Here is a 24,126-nt window from a genome sequence, read left to right as displayed (position 1 = left end):
ACCAAAAGCAGACATGAATAGTACGAGAAAGAACAATTACAGTTGTCTTACTTTGAGCATAGATGTACAATTCATAAACAAAATATTGACCTAATCCAGCCGTCTGTAAAAAGGATTTAATACAGCATGACCGGACTGAGTTTTTCTCAGAAATGTAAGGTTGGTTTAACATTAAAACATTCATGTACAAAATTCATTAGATTAACAGATTAAAGAAATGACTCCTATGATCATTTCAGTATATACAGAACAAGTATTTTATTGAATTCAGCACCCATTCAACTTAAGACCCCTTAGCAAATTAATAATAGGAGGAAATACCTGCAGGATGTTTACCCAAAACCCACAGTAAGTATCGCTGCCGGGTGATTGGCATGGAGGTGGACATTGCCAGGAATTATAGGTGAAGCAGGTGAGGCCTTCAGAGGAAAGGCAGGTCCAAGGTCATGTATCAAACAAATTAGGAACAAAATAAGACACTAGGAACCTCTGGCTTTCAGTTCCCAGTTCATCTCTTCATCATAAATGCTCTGAGAAGCACCTCCGTTAAGCCCTAAGACACCGAATGGCCCTTTCCACTTGCAACGACCCTTATTCCCATTAGTAATTGGGCAGCACAACACTTACATTTTCAATTTTATCTTAAAGCCCTTTTGAGTAACATCAAAGCTTTCTTATTCTCAAGCGTGTTTAGAATAGAAGAGTTAATGTGTCCTGAATTGGAAGCAACTGATGATAAATCAGAGGATGCTGCATGATTAAATTCCTGGTACAGCGATGGATACGATGCCGGGGTTTTTTGCGGCGAAGATTTGCATTTGGAGGGAAGACAAACCTGTCATTTTGCTCCTGGTATTAGACTTTCATTCTGCAATCTGATCATTCTGGGAAAACCACTTTCCCATTGGGAACGGGCTTTTAAGCTGTTTCACATTCAGGAGAATTTAAAAAAGCATGAAATGAAATGCTTTGGAAGCAATGACTCCTAAGAAAATGATATCAAGTTCCCCTCACTTGATGAAAGATTTAGACTCATTTTGTGAAATTGGGACATAGGCAAAGGCATAACTGAATCATGGGCAAATTTAAATGGGATGGACTTACTCATACAGATAATGTGACCCCAGACTAACTGTACCCACTGTATTTGCATTTCAATTTCAGTGGCTGCATATCTACTTTTCCAAGCCTGGACTGGACATCTTTCTCTTCTCCCCTCTGCCTTACTGCCCACTTGCTGCCAGTCACCCAGTCTGTCGATCCTGCTGGAATTTTCTCACTTCTGACCTTTGCCACCCAGCTTCACTCTTCAGACAAATCTGAAAACCAAAAATCACACCAAGAGTAGCTTGCACTCATTGAGCTCTCGTTAAGCCCAAGGCATCGTGTTAAGTGTGTAAACTTTCTGTCAACCCCAGGATGATTTTATTCCCATTCTACAGATGGAGTTGAGGCTTAGGACGGTTAACGCATTTCACCAGGGTACCACAGCTGAAAGCAGAGCCCACACCTCCTGCCTGCAAAGCCTGGCTCCTGTCCTGACATTGATTTCCACCCGCCTTCCTCTTTCCCTCTGCAGTCTCCTCCACACTGCAGCCAGAGGAGCCTTTCTGAAAAATAAAAATGATCAGTGACAGCCCCATTCCCAGCTCCATATTTTAATATTTATCCTCTACCCCTCCCTCCCTCGGACTCTGAGTTTTAGCCCCTGGACCTTCTTGCAGCTTCCTGAACACTTGAGACACATTCAGGCCTCCATTCCTTGGAAGGACCTCTGCCTAGAATGCTTCTGCTGCCCACGTGCAAACTCCTCTCCATATTCTTAGACAAGCCGAATGTTGCCTCCTCTGTGAAGCCATCCATGATTCCCTTGGACAGAGTTGGTTTCTCCCAGCTCTGTACTCAAATAACTCTCCATCGCGATTCCCAGAGACGGGCTGTTACCTGTCACTGTTACTGTGTTTGAACAACTGTCTCCCACGCTAAACCGTGAGTTTCCAGAGTCTAGGGGCCATGTCTCATTCACCCCAGCATCCCTTGTGCCCAGTAAAAGGCCTGGAACTGTCTCTCTATCTGCCTGTCTGTCTTCATCATCATCATCATCATTTGTCCATCTGTCCAACCATCCATTCATTCAAAAGATGCCTACATAATGCTTTCCAGAGACAATAGAAGCGAGAGATGGGGCCCAGAGTCAGAGAAATTAAAATCACTCCTCTCTTGGGTTCTTGGGACTTCAGGAGATTTCCTTACGCTGTCTGCGCCTGAGCTACCTTATCGATAAAATGGGACTACCTTGTGCTGTTTTGTGAAGATTAAATAAATTAATTCATGTAAAGATAGCGTGAATCAAATCTAGCGCAAGGTGGGCATTCGGTATGTGCTAATTGCTGTTATTATTACTGTTAGTAAGATGTTGCTGGTTACTGTGACTCCTTCCACAAGCCAGGTGCCTGCTTCCTGCTGGGGAGAAGGATGAACAAGACAGTCCCAGAGTCCCTACCTGAGCATCTAAACTCTAGTGAAGAGAGCAGGCATTAAGGAAGACAGTTCTAGAACCGAATCTTGGATTCCAGTTGTGCTAAGTGGCAGGGGTTTGGAGGAGAACTGACCTCTGGCAGAACCTCCCATCAGCATCTTAGAACCTGCAGGATACCAGGTTCCCACCTTGTTTCCTGTTCCTAACCAGGGCTAACCCGGTCTCGGAAAACCAAAGTGTGACTCGCCAGCTCTCTGTGCTCTGCCTGTTTTGGGGACACTGGCAGGCGTGGGTCTGTCCTTTCCTTCCCCACACTGTGGGCTGGGGGCTGCCTCAGTGGAAGCCTGGTCCGTGACCAGGCTCCGGGCATGCTGACAGAACACGCTGAGGGAAACTCATTAGTGCTGTTGGAAATGCTGTGTTTGGTTATGTTTCCAATTTGGGACGCAGCAACGAGAAGGATGGTCATAAGTGGAAATCTCAGTGTGATGGTAGCCCACGCTCAGAGCATTCCAAAGCTTCCACGGCCCTGACGGCACAACCCAGGCACTCTCCACACTACGACTTCAGTTTACCTCTCTGGCCATTTTCTCTTCTGCCTTGGTTTCTGAGCCTCCGGGGGACTTTGAGACCCTTCGGAGCATTTGATGCAAGCTTTGGCCCCTCTGCAGACAGGCAGACGGTTTTGCACAAAATTTAGGAGGACCAAGGGCCACCATCTCCTGATGACACCTAACCAAGTCCTCTTACGATTAAGCCCCATCCTCACTCCACCCCACATAGAACACTGGCCAGTTGGTGAATAATAGGTTCGGTGTGTGTGCATTTTACAAGGCTTGGGACCTTCCTGCCCGCCCTCTCTTACCCATCTAAGCAGGCTGTGGACAGTCTCTTGTACCCAGATTCTCTGACTCTGGTGGCCTCAGAATGCAGATTTCTTCTGTCTGGCCAGTGAGAGACAGTATAGCCTGGGGGTTAAGGACACAAACCCTGGAGCCGGCTGGCCTGGCCCCGTATTCTGGTTCTGCCACTTAAGAATTGCATGGCCTGGAAAATTACTTTGTCTCCCTGCCTCAGTTGCATCATTTGTAACAGGGAAAATAAGATATTCCTTACAGTTGTTACAAGGATTCAATGAGATGAATAAACACAGAGCACTTAGAGTGGGTCAGGCTTGACCTGCGTACTGTCAGTGTTAGGTGTTATCCATGGTTGCTGGTCCAGCACAGCTTTCGCCACGTAGGTTACGTGCTGATAACCCATGTGTTTTAACTTTTTTTTTTTTTTTGCGGTACGCGGGCCTCTCACTGCTGTGGCCTCTCCCGTTGCGGAGCACAGGCTCTGGACGCGCAGGCGCAGCGGCCATGGCCCACCCGGACCGAGGCACGAACCCGCGTCCCCCGCATCGGCAGGCGGACTCGCAACCACTGCGCCACCAGGGAAGCCCAACCCATGTGTTTTAGAAACAGGTGGGAGCTGCCAGGGAGCTGCTATGTGCTGCAGGTTGGGGGATGGAAATGCAGCCCTGCCCCCCAGGAGCTCACACTCTAGCAGAAAGTGGAGCACTGTCCTAATCTGCTCGTGCTGCTGTATCCAAATACCATAGACTGCAGGGCTTAGATAACAAACATTTATTTTCTCACAGTTTTGGAGACTGGGAAGTCTAAGATCAAAGTGCCGGCTGATTCTGTTTCTGTTGAGAAGAATCCTTCCTGGCTTGCAGACGGCTGCCTTCTCACTGTGTCCTCACATGGCAGAGAGAGGGAGCTCTGGTCTCTTCCTCGTTCTGTAAGGGAACTAATCCCATCTTGGGGGCCCCATCCTTGTAACTTTATCTAAACCTAATTACCCCCAAAGGCCACACCTCCAAGCCCCATCCCACTGGGGATTAGGGATTCAGCATGTGGATTTCATTCAGTCTGTAATGGGAAAATACGAGGGATGGTGAGTGGACAGTTGAGGAGGGGGAGTCTGCATCTCCCAGGGGACTTAAGGAGCCGTTAGTAAGTGCCTGACAATTAGCTTTTTTGATTGTAATATAAGTGCCTGACATTCAGCTTCTGATTGTCGAGGCATCCGTTTCAAAGAGGTCGTCTGAAAATAAACAGGTTGCCAACTAAACAACTAGATAAAAGTCAGGCTGCCCCACCCATGAATTTCCCTTTTTTGGAAAGCTCTGGTTGACCTACATACCTGACCTCTTGAGTGACCCTGCTTTGCCCTCCCTGCGCCTCAATTCCTGCTCTTATGATTTAAGTTCACCAACAAAGAGTGAACCAGTGAAACACTAGGCACCCCACCCTTGACCATCCAAAAGGCAGAGCCCCAGGGCCATGTTGTCTCTCTCTTTGCGACCCTGCTGTGTGGTCTGGGTGTGCCGTGTACCCTCCAGGGCCTGTGAGTAATAAACCTTGTTTTTTCAAGGTCCTTGATGGTTGTGAGGTTGAGTCTTGCAATCATAAGAACCACAAGGGCCGGTTCAACCTTGACATCAGCCCATTAGGAAAATGCCTGTGGGCACTGCCCCAGGGAGTGTGGACCCCCAGGCATCTCCAGCTAGTACCATCACAGTCCGCAGGCTGAGACCAACACAGAACAGAGCCCTTTCTTGAGGAGGTTCTTCTAAAGCCAGTCCTTGAAAGAAGACTCAGAGTTGACCAGGCAAACGGGGAAAGGCCCTGCAGGTGGGTGTACAGTGTGTGCAAAGGCACGGAGGTGTGAGAGACCCAGATGCAGTCTCGTCATGCTGTTTGGCACGGCCAGATCCGGGAGGCAGCAAAAGGAGGTGGTGCTAGGCTTGCAGCACCGGGCCAAGCAGGGCGGATTTTATCCTGCGGTCCACCTGCCTTGGGTTCATCACCTGCCCCTCTGTGTGCAGGAGCTCCAGGAGCTGGAGAGGAAGCTGGAGGACCAGCTGGCGCACCAAGAGGCGGCCCAGCTGCAGCGGGCCCTGGAGAGTCGGCAGCAGTGGGCAGGTGAGGGGCCTGGGCTTCTGCACGAGCCGGAGGAGGAGACAGATTCTGAAAGGCAGGTTTCGGCTGTCCTGCGACGGGCCCTGAGCAAGGGTCAGAAGTTACTGGAGCGTCACCAGCAGAGGTGAGCCAAGGGCCCAAGGGCAGTGTGTAGGCTCAGTCCCCGCAGGCCAGGGGGGCACCTGGCCTCTCAGACTCAGTGGGATAAGGCCCACCTGGGCTGTCGTGCTGCCATCTGAGAGGTCTTCCCAGCACTCAGGCACGAGCTGCTAACTTTGTAACAGGCTTCTTCCCTGACATCTTTTTATACTTCATTTTTTGAGTCTTTTAATATTTAATTTCTATTGAATATTTAATATTGAGGTTTTACTGAAGGTAATACTTTTCAGCTTTTTATTTTGAAATAATTATAGACTCACAAGAAGTTGAAAAAAATAGTGCAGAGGTTCCATGGCCCATCACCCAGCTTCCCCCAATGGCAACATCTCACAGGATAACAACACATTATCCAGACCAGGAATTGACATTTGCACGATGCAGTGAATACAGGCCTTACTCAGGCCTCACCATAAACATAATATTTATATCCTGCTTTTGTAAAATTATAAAACAGACAGAACCCCCTGATCTTCTTTTTTGTTGTTATTTTTTGCATTCTTTTTCGATTAATTAGACAATTAGCCTTTGCCCATGGCATTAAGAACTGTTGAAAAAAATAGTTTTTCCCTTACAGAGTCTAGGTATTTTATTTTATTTTTGAGTTACAATTAACATACAAGATTATATTAGTTTCAGGTGTACAACATAGTGATTCAATATTTTTATACATTATGAAATGATCACTGCAGTAAAACCAGTTACCATCCATCACCATACAAAGTTGTTACAGTATTACTGACTATATTCCCTATGTGTATATTACATCCCCATAACTTATTTATTTTATAGTTGGAAGTTTGTATCTCTTAATTCCCTTCACCTATTTTGACTTTCCTCCCACCCCCTTCCCCTCAACCCAACCCAGCAACCACCAGTTTGTTCTCTGTATCCATGAGTCTGTTTCTGTCTTGTTTGTTCGTTTGTTTTGTTTTTTACATTCCATATATATAAGTGAAACCATACGGTATTTGTTTGTCTCTGTCTGACTTATTTCACCTAGCATAATACCCTCCAGGTCTATCCATGTTGCTCCAAACGCAAGATTTCATCCGTTTTTTACAGCTGAATGATATTCCACTGTGTATATATACCACATCTTCTCTGTCCATTCATCTATGGATGGACACTTAGGTTGCTTCCATATCTTAGCTATTGTAAATAGTGTTGCAGTGAACATAGAGGTACATATATCTTCTGGAAAACATAATTTTTAACAGCTTCATAATTTTCCATTGTGAATATAATGTTGACATGTGAAGGACAGGGTAAAAACTATATATACAGCACGATTTCATTTTTGAAAACATACACACAAATTAACTGAAGCAAATAGGCCAAATTGTAATAGATGTGATTTCTGTGTGGTGAGATTACAGGTTGTTTTAATGTATTTGATTACGCTTTTCTGTGTAAACACAACATCAAAGTGCAGTTCTGTTTTCCATTGAAATAATTGCATAAAAGACTGAATCTGTTTGATCAGAGGAAAATGCTCAGAGATGTTGACTTTATTTAGACTTGATTTAGGATTTTAGTAACGTATTCCATGCTTCATGGTGGAAAATGCTGATGATTGAGCTTTTGGTATGAAGTGTACCTGCAGATTGGGTTTGGATTGTATTAACCAGCAGGAATGCAGGATGGATAACCCAAGATGCCAACTTTGATTGGCTGAGGGGTAGGCTGGGAGGACCTCCTTGTGGGGAAGTCAAGACGCCTGATAGAGACCTCGCGTGATAAGGTGCCACCCAGCCTCTGTGGTCAGAGTCAGGTCCATCCTTGGGAGATGGTTCTGGGCCCGCTTCAACACAAGGTCACATGGTAATTGAAGACTCCAGATCTTGGTGTTCTTGAGCACAAGTGTGACAACTAATACTGAGAGTTTTCAACTTAGGATCACGGTTGGAGGTCAGAGGGAACGAAAAGTGCCCACCGAACTGAGCAGGCATCTGGAGACCGAGAAACAAGGCAGGCAGCTCCACATAACCAATGGATCTGTTTATCTAGGGTAACATCCTCACAAGGTGGGGTCAAGCAGACAATAATCCAGAAGGCTTCACAGCTGCATTCCGCACCACCAAGGGGCCATTGGGACAATTTTATAGTTAACCTAAGGTATGGGGATAGGTGCTTGGATATAGGATGTGCATTCCCAAGTCAAGATTTGTGAACGGGTAACTAGTCTCGTGGGTGCCAGGAATACTTCAGGGAAGGTTTTCATCCTTGTCTGGGGACGAACAAAGCATAGAGGCTACCTGGTCCTAATGATTATTAAACAATATCTATTAACTACAAAGCCCTGATGACAGAGAAGTGATTCACTGCACAGTCCTAGGTGGGTCAGCAGAAGGACAGGAGAGACTGTAAGGGCCCAAGATGGCATCAGTTACGCTAATAGCCATGCCGATCACAGATTGCCCTGCAAAGCCACAGAAAAGTCTCCATGTGGCTCCCACAAAACTTCTTGCTTCAAGGAGCTCTCCATTCTGGTGAGCCCTCCCTGATACATTATTTGCAAGGTAATCTAGCTAAAAACCAGCAAGCTTCTTCTGACCACCTCTTTGGATGGATTTTTTTTTTTTAAATCATGTTGATTAGATTTGTGATCCCTTGTTGTTTAAATAACTAGGATTTAAATAACTAGCTTTGTAACAAAACTGGACTCATATAGATTTTGTTTTCACTCTAGTTTGAGAGAAGAGCAAGAGAACAGTGTCATGCTTGAAGATTTGCTGGAGAATATGGAGACGGACACCTTTGTGACCCTGTACAGCCAGGTGAGAACAAGTTTGCCATGTCCTGGGTCCATCCCTTGCCAGGTCGTCACTTCACCCTTTTCTCAGTGTCCACGATTCCTCACCCTCAGGATGGGGATGATAACACGAACCTTGGGAGCTGCCAAGCAGATCTGTGAAAACCCCTGGCCCAGGGCCAGCACATAGAGGACATTTGATCGGGGGTCACGGCAGCAGCAATGACAATAGTAATCATTGCCCTGGTCAGTTTCTGTAATTAGACAGGCACCCAAACCTTCTTCTTCTCAGTCTTAAGTAAGTTTAATATATACATTTAATATATCCATTTTTCAAATAGAGGAACCATGCCCAGATTGGTGGCGTGAGGGCTCCAGGGCTCACTGCCGTTCCTTGGAGCTCAGGATTCAGCCTGGGGTAGGTGACTACACAGGGTGTGCTCTTTCTGCTCAGTTTCCCTGCAGAGCACATGATGCCCCTGGCCTGGGTCTCTGGGGGAACTGAGCCATCTCCACATTCACTCTGATTGCCCGCGCACCCCCTTTCTTCTTTGTAACTAAGAGAATTGACAGACGGCCAAAGTGTCCCATGTGGAATTTCATCCAGATTCATTTCTGATTTGTTGGCTCTTTTAAACTATGAACTCTGCTAAAGAATTGGCCCTATAGTCAGGGCGTGGTTTTTCTCTGCCCCCAACCCTGTGCCTTGTAGAGTCCCTCAGCAAAGTCTACTCAACTGATTTCTTTTCCAGGCCCTGTGTATTAGTGAGGATTTTTCAGAGAAACAGAACCACAAAGACTTGGGTGGGGAGAGAAGGAGAGAGAGACTTACTTTAAGGAATTAGCTCATGTGATTATGGAGACTGGAAGTCCAAATAGGCTGGCAGTATAGACCACCAGGCTGGAGACCCAGGGAAGAGCTGATGTGAATAGTTCAAGTCCAAAGGCCCACTACTGGCAGAATTCCCTGTGGCTCAGAGGTCAGGCTTTTTTCTGTTTGGGCCTTCACCTGCTTAGATGGGGCCCACCCACATCAAAGCAATCTGCTTTAAGTCCACTGACTTAAATGTTAATCTCATCCAAAAGCTCCTTCAAAGAAATATCCAGAATGATGTTTGTCCAAATATCTTGACACTGTGGCCCAGACAAGATGACCTGTAAAGTTAACCATCGCTCCCTGTTTAGAGGACTCCTGTATTTCACCTGTTTCTTCTCTGTACCAGGCGAGATGATAACAAGGGAACCCCAGGTCTCCCTCCCTGTCTCCCTGTTCTTCCTCCTACGCTACTCCTCCTCCCCTCCTCCTCTTCCTCCTTCTCCTCCTTTTTCTTCTTCTTTCTCTTGTGATCTCTCTGTCTCTGTCTCTCTCTCTCTCTCTCTCTTCTGTTTTCTTTCCTCATGGTTACACTGCCTTAGGGACAGCATAGTTTGAATTCCCAAATTTGCATGAAGGATAGTTTCCATACGAGCACCCATGTTTCCATGTTTATGCAACTTTGCCAACTCCTCCTTTTTTGCATGTTTATGACAATATCAAAATAACACTCTCGAATGCCTGCTCTGTGCTAGACACATCACACATCATCCCAGTTCATGCTCACCATTGCTGTGGGGACCCTGGCAGTGGGAAGAGCCTCCCCAGGGCACTGCTGCAAATCCATCAGCCCTTCTGTGATGGTGATGATACAAACAGCAGCTGATATCAGCCCAGCGTTGAGAAGAGGCATGGAGAGGATCATCACCTGACAGATGAAGAAACTGAGGGTCAGAGAGGTGATGTGACTTAGCCGGGGTCCCATAGCCAGTCAGTGGGGGCTGGTTTAAAATCAGGGTTTTTATCCCTTTAAAGGCTCTACTCATTCCATTTCATGCTACTGCACAATTCCCTTTAAAGCAAAGTATTTCTTAATTGCTTCATGAATAAAACAGGAAGGGGGTGCTCATTTAAAAATGAATGGTACTAACCTCACAAGGCAGGAAGTTTCCCTGTGCTGTGGGGAGAGGCTGGGACCCCACCTGTGGTCCTCACTGAACTCGCCTCCTTTCTCCCCTGGGGCTCCAGCATGACTGCAACCACTGTAGACAACAGAGTGGCATTCTTTTCTAACCACATAAAGGATGACTTAGATTCAGCTTAAGATCTTCTAAACGGGCTTTGTCCTTGAATAATATTGACTGTGCTCCTAGTAAGTGGCAAGTGCTATCCTAGGCACTGGGATTTTAGCAGCAAACAAAACAGATAGGGCTTCCCTGGTGGCACAGTGGTTGAGAGTCCGCCTGCCGATGCAGGGGACGCGGGTTCGTGCCCCGGTCCGGGAGGATCCCACATGCCGCGGAGCGGCTGGGCCCGTGAGCCATGGCCGCTGAGCCTGCGCGTCCGGAGCCTGTGCTCCGCAACGGGAGAGGCCACACACAGTGAGAGGCGCGCGTACTGCAAAAAAAAAAAAAAAAAACAGATAAAGCCCATGCTCTCAGGAGCTGATATTCTGGTGGGGAAAGCAGGCAATTAACAAAATAAATACATGAACCAAATAGTATTTTATGTGGATTATGATCTCATTTTTATAGTCATGTCCATCCATCCATCTGGCTGTCACTCCATCTGTCTATCCATCCATCCATTCACTTGTCCATTTGTCTACCCGTCCATCCATCCACCCATCCATCCATCTATCCATCTGTCCATTTGGCCACTCGTCCATCTAGCCACCGAGCCACCCATCCATCCAACCACCCACTATCCATCATCCATCTATACATTCACCCATCTGTCCATCTGTATACCCACCCATCCATCCATCCCTCCATTCATCTACTTATGTATATGCCTAAAAATATTCCTGGAACGTGGTTTGCCTAATGGTACTGATAACTATTTCTGGATAGTGGCATTTGGAATAATTACTTTAACATTTTTATGCTTTTCTACATTGTTTGATTCCTTTAAATTAGCAGTATTTCTTAAAGATCAAGGCAAGGATGAAATATGCCAAGATACACCCAAACAATGGAAATCCGTGCCAGGTCCAGTGGCGGTGAAGCAGAACAGGAGAGAGGGACAGGCAGGGCCTGCTGTTAAGCCTGGTCTTTCTGCCGCCGTCTTCTGCATGAACAGCTGGTCCCCACATTGCTTTGTGATTCATTTCAGTCTCTAGAAGTGACCCACACAGATGCTTTTTGTGTCACCACCTTCAGGAAGACTCGACCCAGTTAATTGACCTTTGTTAAGGATTATTTTATTGATCAGAAAGCTTCAGAGCTGGGAGAGCCATGGCAGTGGGCCGGTGGGTCCCCATATTCACCAGTGGGGATCCCGGTGATGAAGGGTTACTCCTCTGCCTCAGGAAGAAGTGAGTCTACAGGGTGTTGATGGAGTTTATCCTTCATTTATTCGACCCACGTCTGTTGATGTTTTTCTCTGTGCTGGGAACCGGGTTAAATGCTGGAGGTAGAGACGCATATGATGCTGACCCCATCCTAAAACCTCCCTGCAGAGACACATGAGAAATTGGACAACTGAATTTTATACAAGAATTGGACAGAAGAGAGTTGATTAACACCAGAGAAAAGCAGAGGAGAGGCATCTGTCCCAGAATGTGGGGTCAGGAAAGGCTTCCAGGAGCCCCACACGGGTGTAGAAACCAAAAGAATGAGTTGAGGAGAGCCAGACAGAGAGCACGTTGGGGAAGAGAGTACTACAGGCAGAAGGAAGCACACGGGTCGCAAGGAAAGAGCTTGGTATTTATAATAACACTTTTCCCCATCACTGCACTGAAAGCATTGGTCAGAGTAGTAAGCAGCCCCATGTTTCCAAATCCAGTGGTCAAGTCCATGTCTTTGTCCTTCTTGACCTCTCTGTGGCACTTGATCCACTGCCCTTTTCTTGAATATGTTCCCTCCTTGGCTTCCAAACCCTGGACACCTGGTTCTCTCCCAGCCCTCTGGCTACCTGTGGTCAAGCCCCTGTGTTGGATGCATCGTGGCCTTTGGACGTTGGGAGCCTGAGGACTCGGTCGTTGGACCTCATTCCCTCTCATCTACATTCACTCCCTTGCTGATGTCATCACCACACTGATTACCATCTAATCTTAGCTCCAGACCCCTGCCCTGAACTTGAGACTTGACATCGCCATTAGTGACTTAACCTGTCCAAACAGAACTCCGAGTGACTGACAGTCCCCTGTCCCAGGCTTGCTCCACACTGGGTAACACCAGTTACCCAGCAGCCCAAGTGAAAGATGGTGGAGTCATCCTTTATTCTTGTCTTTCAACGAACCTTGTTGGCTCTACCATCAAAGAGTCTCCCGCGTCCCACCACTTCTCACCACCTCCCCTCCACCACTCTGGCTCACACAGCTACCATCTCTTGCCTGAGATGCCGCCCCTCTGCTACCTCACTTGTTGCAGATGGTTCATGGCCCCTGTGTCATCCAAAGTCATCTTTAAAAAATGAGAATCAGCTCATGCCATTCCCACTGCTTAAATTCCTGCAATGACTCCCCAGCTCACCATGAAGACAAGTCAAAATTCTCCCTACGATGAAAAGGTCCGTATGAGCGGATCCCCCGCCACTTGTCCCAACTTAACTGTTGTCACTCTCCTTCTCACACGGTCCATGCCAGCCACACTGGCCTCCTTCGCTCTCCATGAAACGTGCCAAGGATATCCCCACCTCAGGGTCTTTGCCCTTGCCTTCCCTCTGCCTGGAAAGCTCTTCCCTTCCATGTGCCCGTGGTTCACTTCCTCACTTCATTCAGGTCCCTGCTCAGACGTCACCTCCTCGGAGAAGCCTTCCCTGACTACCTGTCTCATATATCAGCCACCCCCGCCCCTCACCCTCTGTCTCTTTATCCTGCCTTGTTTTGCATCCTGGCACCTACACTGCCTGATACGGTGTTTCTTTGTAGGCTTACCATCTGTCTCTTTGACTGACTGTGAGCCTCATGAAGGCAGAGACTTTGTCTGTGCTACTTACTGCTCTGCCTCCAGTGCCTGGAACAGGGTCTGGCGCCCAGTAGGACTCCATCGTGGTTGGTTGAATGAATAAGTGTACTAATAATCTGGCACCACCAGTGGCCCACCGAACATGTCTAAGTCCTACTTCCCAGAACCTGTGAATATGACCTTCTATGGCAAAGGGGATTTTGCAGATGTGATTAAAGATTTTAAGATGGGGGTGTTATCCTCGATTATCCCAGTGGGCCCTAAATGTAATCACAAGTGTCCTTACAAGCTTGAAGAGAAGGCCATGTGAGAATGACGGAAGCAGGGATTGGAGGATGAACTTTGAAGGTGGAGGAAGGGGCCATACGCCAAAGAATGCAGGCAGCAGCTGACACTAGGGAAGGCCAGGGAAGGGATTCTCCCGGGAGCCTCCAGAAGGAGCCAGCCTGGGTGACCTTGACTTTAGCCCAGTGACACTGATTTCAGACTTCTGGCCTCCAGAACCGTAAGAGAATAAATGTGTGTTGTTTTAAGCCCAAGTTTGGGGTGATCTGTTACCGCTGCAATAGGAAACTCATACAAATACTGTAACAACAGCGACGACCAACACTCACTGAATGACCTTGATTTGTCAAGCACGGCACTTAGATGTCTTGTAAAGTCAGAATTCTTTTTAGGTGAAGGTAACAGAAATTCATTTCAAACTAGTTTGAGTGTAAACGAAATGTATTAATACCCTGACTGTCCCCTCCAAGAGCAGAGCTGAGCTCTGGGGCCTCAGTTGGCAAAGGACTCTTTGTGGTTCTCTCTCCTTCTCTGTCTCTCTCCCCTGTTTCTTTGTGTCCACTAATAAGCTTATTCCACACAGGAAGGGACATGAAAGCTGACAGCCCTGAGCTGATGGCCTTTCAGCATCCAGCTCTCCTGGTTTTGCTGTATAAAGTGCTTTTTTTCTCCTGGGTTTGCTCTGTAAAATCCCAGGGAAGGTCTCTGGTTGGCCAGGTGGCCAGGCATGCCCACGCTGTTGCTAGGAAAGGGAGTTTGCCTTCTTAACACAGACCAGTTTTACACGTCACAGCTCATTTTGTCCTCACAAAGCCTTTTGACATAGGTATTATTGTTAACTCATTTTACAATATGAGGGAGCTGGGGCCTGAAGAGAAATAAAGACACTTCCCAAGGACACACAGTTCTGTGCAGTGGGGCTGGGAGCCAACACAGGTTTGGGGGAGTGCAGAGCCTGCCTGTACTCTCTCTTTCTCCTTTTCAAACCTTTTTCTGAAATACTTTTAGGTTCACAAGACGTTGCAAAGCTAGTACGGAGAGTTCCAGTGCCCTGACCCCTGTTTCACTGTTCCCCCCCATGGTTGCATCTTACAGGACCCTAGGACAACATCAAAACCAGAAAGTTGACATGCATATAAAATGCATGTATAGTTCTGTGTCATTTTACCACATGTAGTTTAGCATGACACCGCATTTAAGATGTCGAACCGTTTGGTCACCACGAAGACCTGTTTGTGCTACGCTTTCATAGTTATATCCACTTCCCCTCCACACCCCCAACCCCGGCCGCTAAGCTCTGTTCCCCGTCTCTAAACTTTGTCACCTCTGGAATGTTATTCACGTGGAAGTACAGCGGGGCCTGGCTCTTTTTTTTTTTTTTTTAACATCTTTATTGGGGTATAATTGCTTTACAGGGGCCTGGCTCTTTTTACGCAGCGAAACGCCCTAGGGATCCATCCAGTTCTTCCCTTTCCCTGCAGACTGGTATTCCGTGGCATGGCCATAGCACAGTTTCTTTAACCATCCACGGATTTAGGCACATTTCAGTCGTTTCCAGTCTGTGCTGTTCCCTCTGAGCCCTATCGCCTCATCGAACATGAGCAGAAGGAGAAATGACTCATGGGCCCAGGCTGCAGCTGTGAAGAGTGAGTGGAGAGAAGTTGGAAGGGATGGATGAAGGCTTGGGGAATGTCGTGGCAAGCCAAGGCTGCTGACCAAATAGATTTTTCTTGACAGCTCTGTGACTTTGGGAACACGGTTTCAAGACTGAGGTACTAAAATACTTATCTCCCTGGGACAAAAAGTCCTGAGACTGTGATCCGTTAAAACTTGCTGCTCGTCAAGGTTAGAGCCGTGAGGCCCTGAGTCCCTGCGTTCACTCCTCTAGGAGCTGAGACTGGCGTCCTACCTGTCGAAGCTGGCGATGCTGCCGGGGAGCACGCTGCGTTGGCTCCTGAGCGTGGCTGCGCCTGCAGCCTTGCAGCCTGAGCTGCTCTCCGTGCTGGATCCCGCGGGCCAGAGGCATCAGGACCACACGGCGGAGAGTGACGGCGGCAGGGTGCAGGCTGACCTGGGCAGGAGGGGGTGAGTACAGGGTGGGAAAACGAGATGTAGAGAGAACGGATGGGAGAGGGGAGCGGGACCACGGGGCACAAGCACACCCGCCTTCCCAGGGGAATTTCTTTGCTCAAGAAACAGACAGCATCCCGGAGAGTCGCTATGCATCCTCTGTGTAAGTCACGGCAGACCCAAGTATTTTGTCCACAGCTTCTCTTTTCATCACCAATTCATTTCCCCAATAGGATCTTAAGAGAATAAGTTGCCTTGGGCTGTAAATATGCCATATATGCGTATTTACAGCCCAAGGAATAAATAATAAAGGAAATAAATAAATACAATAAATACATAAAGAAAAAGAAGAAAAATATATCCATGGTTCTATCAGCTGGAGAAAATGGCTGTTAGCGTTTTGCTACCATTCTTCCTCCAGAACATGTTTCCTCTGCTGGGTTTTATGAGTGTGTGCATTGTGTGTGTGTGTGTGTGTGTGTGTGTGTGTGTGTGTGTGTGTAGGAATCCCAGTATATACAACCTTGTGTCGTGCTTTTCAGAACCTTATATCAGAGGCAAGTTTGCTTATTACCTTTCGACTCTTGTCCACGTGCAGACGCTTTCTAATTATCACACTATTTTGACGCTATTTCTGCTGTTTTTATTAACAAATTAAAATTCATACTTTTCCCAGTGATTGAAACATCTCCATAGATATTATTTTTAACAGCTGCCTATTGTTCCACTGAGGTGTGTAGCATAGTGTATGTAACTGTTATCCTCTTACTGGACATTTAGTTTGCGTTCATTTCTCCTCAATTATGGGTAATGCTGCAGAGCTACTTTTTTAGGGTCAAGTTTCAGGTGTGCGTTTGATCAGTTAAGGGTCTTTATAAGTCAAGACATGAAGTGTGGCTGTGGATAAGGTGGGTTTGGGGCAGCCAGTGGTGCCACTTGAGAGCAGAATTTGCTGGGGGTGAGGCTACAAGGAAAGCCGCGAGCAGACCTGAAGGTGTTGAAGGCCAGGCAGTGAAGCCGAGGTCCTCAACCAGGACCCACAGGAGGCTGGGGACGGGTGTCTCGGAGCCCACGAGTCTTCCAAAATGGCATGATTGTGTGGAAAGGTGTGAATGTACATTATTTTTCCTGACACGTAAAGGGGGTCCCTGACTCAGCTGAGGACTAAGAGTAGGGTTAGGGTGAAAGGAAGGATAGGAGCCTGGGAACAACAGCTGTTGAGCAGGGGTGGGAGTCCACAGGGGCTGGGACGAGCCTTCCTAGAGTTGGTGGGGCCCACCACGAGGGGCTGGATGTGAGTGTGGTCACAGGAGCTGGGGTGTGGGTGGGGTCAGGGCTGGTGTGGGCGTGGTCAGAGAGCTGGGTGCGGTCAGAGAGTTGCATGTCTCAGCCTGGTTTCTCTCAGTGCCCAGTCAGGCAAGAGCATGAAGGTGGCAGATGTCGGTGGTGACGCTGGAGCAGGAGTGTGCAGGGTCACAGCGATGTCACCTCTGCCTGAGTGCTGCCCACGAGGACCTTATTTACAGGCTCCCCTTCGGCCAGTTTAGTTTGGGAGGCTGGTAAGCCGGCATGGGCAGGTGGATGTGGGACAAAGCAGGAGCGCCCAGGCGGCGTGTCGCCAGGAGTGTGGAGCATGGGCATGCCCTTGTGTAGCCCGACCTCATGGCCAAGTAGACTGGATGACGTCTGGAGTCAAAAGCCACTCACCATAGCCTCTGAGGGCAGGGCAGTCACTACTCCTGTGTCCCAAGCGACTGGTACCTGGGCACACCGTCAGTTCAGAGTCTTGGGTTTCAAGCAGCAGAAACTGACTGATGAATCTAAGCAAGAAAGGGTGTGTGAGGGACCTGTCAGAATCCAGGAAGAGCTGTACGCCGGGTCCCTGTATGGGCAGGACAAGGAGAGCACGGAGACCATCCTCTCTGGGTGCTCCCTTCAGAGGACCAGCCTTCTCTGCCCAAGAGCTAGACTCCTGGGACAGAGAGCCTGGCCCAGCGTGGGCAAGGGTCCTTCACCCCACCAGCTGGGCAGTGTGAACCAGCTAAGGCAGAGTATAAACTTGGCCAGAGGCAGGCATAGACAGGCCTCTCTGCTACACTGATCTTTACTGACTTAACTTGAGCCCAAGCCTGCGAACACCTCCCCACCCCCTATTCCTTATACACTGTCCCTTCTTCGGTCGAGAATCACACTCCTTCACGTGGCATGAGGACTCCCTGCCTCACCCACCTTCCAAGCTTCCACTGTGCCTTCTCGACCTTCTTATTCATATATTCATGAACACTCACTGAGATCCTAGTATGTCGACTGTCTTAGGCACTGGTGCATGTGGGAGAGTAAGGGGCAGTCCTGCTGCATGGGGTGTCCGCTCCAGTGGGGGAGGTGGACTGCACAGAAGCCAAGGCAGAGAGCCCATTCCTTCTCGAATGTACCATGCGCTCCCTGCTGGGCTACCAAGATCCAGCTCAAGTGTCCCGCGTCTCGGCAGCCTTCCTTTATCTGACCGATGTCACCCGGGACCTGTCTGTGACCCGTGGATTGGGGACCCCTTGCGGCAGAGACCGTGTCTTGGCTCGGCCAGAAAAGATCCTTGATCAGTGTTCACAGAGTGAGTGAGAGAACAAACGTGAAAACTCTCAGGGTTTCTCATGCCAGCCAAAGGTCACACTGAGGGAAGGAGTCCCCATAGTGCTTTTTAAGATTTTGCATCGCTTGAAGATTCTGTTCTTTTTGAAACTATAAGAACGCTCCCTTCTTGCCCTCAGGAAACATCAGGGCTGGTGGCAAGCCTTTGAGAGCAAACTTCGAGGAGAACTGATAAGCAGAGGATTAGAAAAGATGCTCTGGGCTCACAAGAGGAAGGAGAGGTAATGAGGGCATCTGCTCAGGTGGGCTGAGGAGGGCAGCCAGACTGCCTGTGAGCTGGGAAGGGGAGGCGGAGGGGACCACAAAGGGAGGGTTACTGCAAACATGTCAACATTCCTTCCCTAAAGACCGCAGTCTTTATTCAAAGTGGGCTTAGTTTGAAGTGAAGTAAGCAGAGAAAGACAGATATCATATGATACCACTTATATGTGGAATTTTAAAAGTCATACAGATGAACTTATTTACAAAACAGAAATAGACTCACAGACATAGAATACCAACTTACGGTTACCAAAGGGGATAGCGGGGGCAGGGTGGGGAGGGATAAATTAGGAGTATGGGATTAACAGATACAAACTACTGATATAAAATAGATAAGCAACAAGGATTTACTATATAGCACGGGGAACTATATTCAATAGCTTGTAATAACCTAAAATGGAAAAGGTGCACTTTGCTGTACACCTGAAATGAACACAATATTGTAAATCAACTATACTTCAATTGAAAAAAAAAATGCTAAGTGCACTTAGTTTATGAGCTGAAGATAGCCACCAGCTATCAGTGGGAGAATGTTGTCACTTATTAGCATTTTAATTGCAGTATTTATTTTAACTAATGGCTCTTCTTAAATGGAATCTCATTAGAAGGAGAATAAGTCCTTATAAATGTTCAGACTTTATAGTTTACAAAGCCCTCTCCCGCCTTGCTGCACTGAGCCTCCCCACTTTCTGGAAAGTGAGGGAAATGCCACGGCCACGCCTCACCAGCTCAGGGAGGTCAGAGGAAGAGACCCCATGCCTGCAGCTGTTAAAAGTGACCGTGGGATTTAGGGTCCCTTTATTTCCCTGAACTTCCGGGCCAGCGCTCTTCTCACTCTCTTGAGTGCCTTCTCTTTCAGCTGTGGTGATTGCACACCTGGAGAGCAGAGGCAAGTTAGAGGCAGCACGGCTTTAGGGTGCTACAAACAACAGACCAAGGGTCTCGCGTGTTTCCCACTAGAGATTCAGAAAAAGGGTAACGTGAGTCACAAGAGTTACGTTAGACCGTTTAACATACGAGGTTAAAATGTGATAACCAAAGTGTGCTCTGGAAACAGAGGATGTCCAAGAGAAGTGTCCTGCCCCTTCCATAATTTCTCAGGGCTCCGGTGAAGCCGCAGAGACAAGCTTCCCAAATAGTCCATGAATAAGACTCTGGGAGCCATTGATAATGGGCCAGGTATCAGAATTTAGTCCCAGAGAAATTAGAACCGGATACTGAGCCCAAACCAAGAAAATTAAATTCAAGCTGTATACTGTAAAGCGCTCCACGAAGGAACGGAAGTCAGTTGTTCTAGATTAGCATGGGGATGGGGCTGCTGAATGCCTTCCTGGGCTGCACTGACACAGGTGGGCGAGTACAGATCAGGAGAACCCTGGCGCCACTGTCTCGGATCACTGTACTCGCCTTTTTGCCTTGAGATGCTGTGTACAATGGTGGGAGGAGGAGAGACTGTGAATCAGTCCAAGTTGCCTTTGAGTCCTTGCTCAGATCATGCAGCTGCCAGGGCAGGAGTTCGTGCTGAGGGGGATGGAGCCTCATTGGCCACGCCTGTTCAGGAAGGGCCCACGAGCCTACCAGTGGCCTCCAGTAGGTCGACCCCCAGTGACATGGCCTCGTCCCGCACCGCTTGGGCACAGGACCCTGTGGCTTTCAGGTTGTAGAGCGCTCTCAGGAGGAGTCAGAGCCATTATCAAGAGACTGGACTGCTTATGGGCAGGATTCCAGCCGTCCTTTTACAGGATATTCTCAAAGTGTGTTGCTCTGTCCTATTTCAAACACATTTTACCTAACTTCTAACTGTTGCTTTATAATCAGGTTTTATCAGCCTGCTTTTAGTGTGAAGCCCACAGGCAGGGGTGTCCTAGGAAATGTCTCACAATTGTTCCGGGGGGAGATGGGAGCTCTGATTCGTAGCACTTAGTTTCCGTGGTGTGAAACACTCCCACCATGGCTGATTCCGTGCTGACAATATGATGACCACAGGCTCACAAAACTCCACAAAAGTGAACAGTCATGAGTTGGTGAGAGCTGTCTGCAGCCACCACTGCCACAGGCTTCAGCTAATCTCAGGGGCAACCTGGCTACCACAGGGAAAAACCTTTCTTTAAAAGACACTTGATTGGGGCCCTAGGGACAAAAGGGGGTTTTCCTAGAGAACTCTTTCAGGACACGGGAGAGTCAGTTGCCAAAAACGTCGTATGTGATCTTCTGTTCTTTCTTTAGCATATTAAAGAAGACGTGTCCCCCTCTCGGAGAGAGGGTGATATTCTCTGGAAAAGGAAGTTGGCCACACCTGTCACTGGAGTCCATTGGTGAACTGGCCCCGGTGCCCATTGTAGGGGCAGAAACCATTGATTTATTAAACACTGGCGAAAAGCTCTTTATCTTCAGAAATCCAAAGGAGCCGGAGATCTCACTGCACCTTCCTCCCAGGAAAAAGAAGAAGAACTTTCTGAATGCCAAAAAGGCCACTTGGGCCTTGGGCATGAACTAGCCCAAAGGAAAGCTCCAGGGAGTCTGAAGACAGAAAGATTTGTTTTCTCCTGCCCACATGAGTGTGTGTATGTGTTTATAATGTACAACTTGCAGGTGTTAATTGCACTTGCAGAGGACAGATACATCCACTCTCCCTCCCTCACCACGACTTTCATGGGCTCAGTTTAATCTGGTCCCATGAATTCCCAGATGGCCCATTTCCCTTCAGCATCGCAAGGGACATGAAGAGACAGGGGACCAGCCCGTGAACCCTCGTTGCTTTCAGTCCCACCTTGCTGAAGGTCTAGAGGAACGCCGGGCCCCTAATTCACATCCCCGCAACACCTGGCTGAAGAGTGGGCTGTATGTTGAAGGCAAGGCTCTCTCTTCTCTCACATTGTGTGTTTGTTACATATGCTATTTTTATCAAGGGAGCTTTTGAAAGAAGAGCATTTTCCCTAAAGCTCTTCTCAAGGGAACTCGTCTTTGCTTTCTGTAGGAACCATTTATTTTTAATCCCTTCTTGGGTTTTGGCCATCACGTTGTGATGTTCGATGGAAATTTGCCCTCCATCTTTCCAGGGGCCAGAAGATGTGCCAGCCACTGGGCGATACCGTATCCAACTCAAATCAGGAAACTCAGGCTTAAGAAGGTGAGGGGATTTAGGCAAGATGATAAAGCCACTAAGTAACGAAGTCGACTCTTTACGGCCCCAAACCCTTGTCCCTTCTCCTGGACTTGGTAAATGGACACATACCTGCCCTCAGGTGTTTGCCAGCAAACTGACTGCGCACAGGTCCTCGTGTTGCACAGAGTGCTTTCCTGTGCCCTTCTCCTGGACTTGGTAAATGGACACATACCTGCCCTCAGGTGTTTGCCAGCAAACTGACTGCGCACAGGTCCTCGTGTTGCACAGAGTGCTTTCCTGTGCCCTGACCCTCTCCATCCTCACAGTGTGGTTGGATCATTATATGAGCTTTTCTGAGAACCAGGCAAAGAATACAATTATAATGGGTCTTTCCTAAGCGTGGGAAATGATTAGGCAGGGAATCCTGTCACCAACGAGAAGAAAAGGGATTCTGATGAAGCATCTCTTACATGAGAGTTGCTTCTAGACCCTTACAGCTACTTGAACCCACTTTTTTTATATATACAGCAGGTTCTTATTAGTTATCTATTTTATACATATTAGTGTACATACGTCAATCCCAATCTCCCAATTCATCACACCACCACCACCGCCGCCACTTTCCCCCCTTGGTGTCCATACGTTTGTTCTCTACATCTGTGTCTCAATTTCTGCCCTGCAAACCAATTCATCTGTACCATTTTTCTAGGTTCCACATATATGTGTTAATATACGATATTTGTTTTTCTCATTCTGACTGACTTCACTCTGTATGACAGTCTCTAGATCCATCCATGTCTCTACAAATGACCCAACTTCGTTCCTTTTTATTGAACCCACTTCTTAATCCTTGACAATACCCAGCAGATGAGGATCGCTACTCCCATTTTACAGCCAAGGAAACTGAGACTCAGAAAGTTTAAGTAACTCGCCTGTGATCACACCATGTGTAAGGGAGGAATCCGCACTTTGAACCCAAGTCTCCTAGCTTTCAAACCCTTACCTGCCATGAGACATCGCATTGCCTTTGGCAACCTGAAGGCCAAGTCTTATTTGCAGTTTCCCATCAGCATGCATGGGAATCTGCATGCATCAGGGATCTTTGCCTGGAGTTGCACTTCTTCCAGGGGGCAGCTGTGTACCATCATAGTGGCTGCCAGTTGGCCATATCTCTGCATTAGCAGATATGCACAAGTAAGCAGATCAAATGCAGGAGAGAAGAGTGGATGGGGTCAGTTTTCCCATCAGAAGCTCAAGTGAGAAGAGAGAGGAGAGAAAGAGCAGTGATTTTCACACAGGATAGTGGAGTGGAAAACGCATGGTCTTTGGTGTAAGCTTACTTAAGTTCAGATCCTGCTCTGCTGCTCGTGAGCTGTGTGTCCTGTGGAACTCACCTGACCTTTCAGAGCCTCATATTCTTCATCAACAAAAGGATGATGAGAATCCCTTGTTATGAGGATTAGATGAAACTGGATCAGTAAAGCGTTTGGTGGTGGTGTGCACCTGCCACATCTATGTCCTTCTGTATTCCTTGAAGGTGACCCATCTGCCTTTCTAATAATTTCCTGATTCTAGGACTCTGCTAGAATTATGCATGGTTGAAAATAGATTGCACATAAGGATTCGAAAAAATAGGTCAAAATTATGGGCTGAAGGCTGATTGAATATATTATTAGCAACAACAGGAGGTGCTCAAACTATTCAAAATACAGCATTTGAACCTAATAATAACTCGTTATGTTAATAGACAAAGACTAGCTATTGATTTAATTTCTCTAAACTCACTGCATGAGAAACACGAAGATGTGATAGGGAAATCTTGTGCTCCTGGAATCTGGTAGCTCAGGTTTAAATCCTGGCTCTACAACTTTTAAGCAAGTCACTTTACCACTCTGAACCTTAGTCTCCTCATCTGTAAAACAGGGGTCCTAATACCTACCTTAGGGTAGGGATGTCACAAAGAGTGAAGATATTGGATATTATATAAAATGTTGGTGTTCAATAAAATGTTGATATGCAATAAATGTAGCTTATTTATTATGTTTTTACATACAACATTGAGCTTTGTGGTTCCTTTCATTCCTTTTTTCACCCAACATGAAGACAGTGACCCTTCTAGAAGGGCTGTACCTGCCACAATACATGGAAGCCTATTCATAAGAGAGAAGCTCCAGGGAACTTGAATTGAGAGGACTTGGTTTCAAGATGGGGCTCCATTACTTACAAGTTGGAAGAATTTGAGAAAATTGCTAACCTCTCTGAGGCTCAGTGTCCCATGGATCATGTCTTCTAAGAGTTCAGTCTAGTTAAGTTGACAGACACAAAAATCAATCATCGTTAAGCGCAAGGGATAAAATAGAGTTCTGAAAACCATGCTGTGGGAGTTTGGGAGTGAGATGCAGCCTGACTGGGGATATTTGGGGACAGCTTTAAGCTTTTGACCCCAAATCTT

General features: G+C 47.4%; 1 protein-coding gene across 1 annotated transcript in view; it reads left to right on the top strand.

Moving 5' to 3' along the window:
* Window positions 1–23,698, top strand: part of EVC2 (EvC ciliary complex subunit 2) — a 140,569-nt gene extending 116,871 nt beyond the window's left edge. The window contains exons 18-23 of the mRNA XM_060148525.1: window positions 5,358–5,575; window positions 8,300–8,387; window positions 15,480–15,676; window positions 18,427–18,528; window positions 20,795–21,842; window positions 21,946–23,698. Coding sequence (XP_060004508.1) covers window positions 5,358–5,575; window positions 8,300–8,387; window positions 15,480–15,676; window positions 18,427–18,528; window positions 20,795–21,065 — 876 coding nt within the window. The 3' untranslated portion in view covers window positions 21,066–21,842; window positions 21,946–23,698. The remainder of the gene's footprint in view (window positions 1–5,357; window positions 5,576–8,299; window positions 8,388–15,479; window positions 15,677–18,426; window positions 18,529–20,794; window positions 21,843–21,945) is intronic.
* Window positions 23,699–24,126: the final 428 nt, after the last annotated feature.

This window comes from Lagenorhynchus albirostris, chromosome 4 (genome assembly GCF_949774975.1).
Source record: "Lagenorhynchus albirostris chromosome 4, mLagAlb1.1, whole genome shotgun sequence".
Classification (NCBI taxonomy): Eukaryota; Metazoa; Chordata; class Mammalia; order Artiodactyla; family Delphinidae; genus Lagenorhynchus; species Lagenorhynchus albirostris.
Note: the sequence above shows the minus strand (reverse complement) of the source record. Positions and strands in the feature narration are given on the sequence as shown.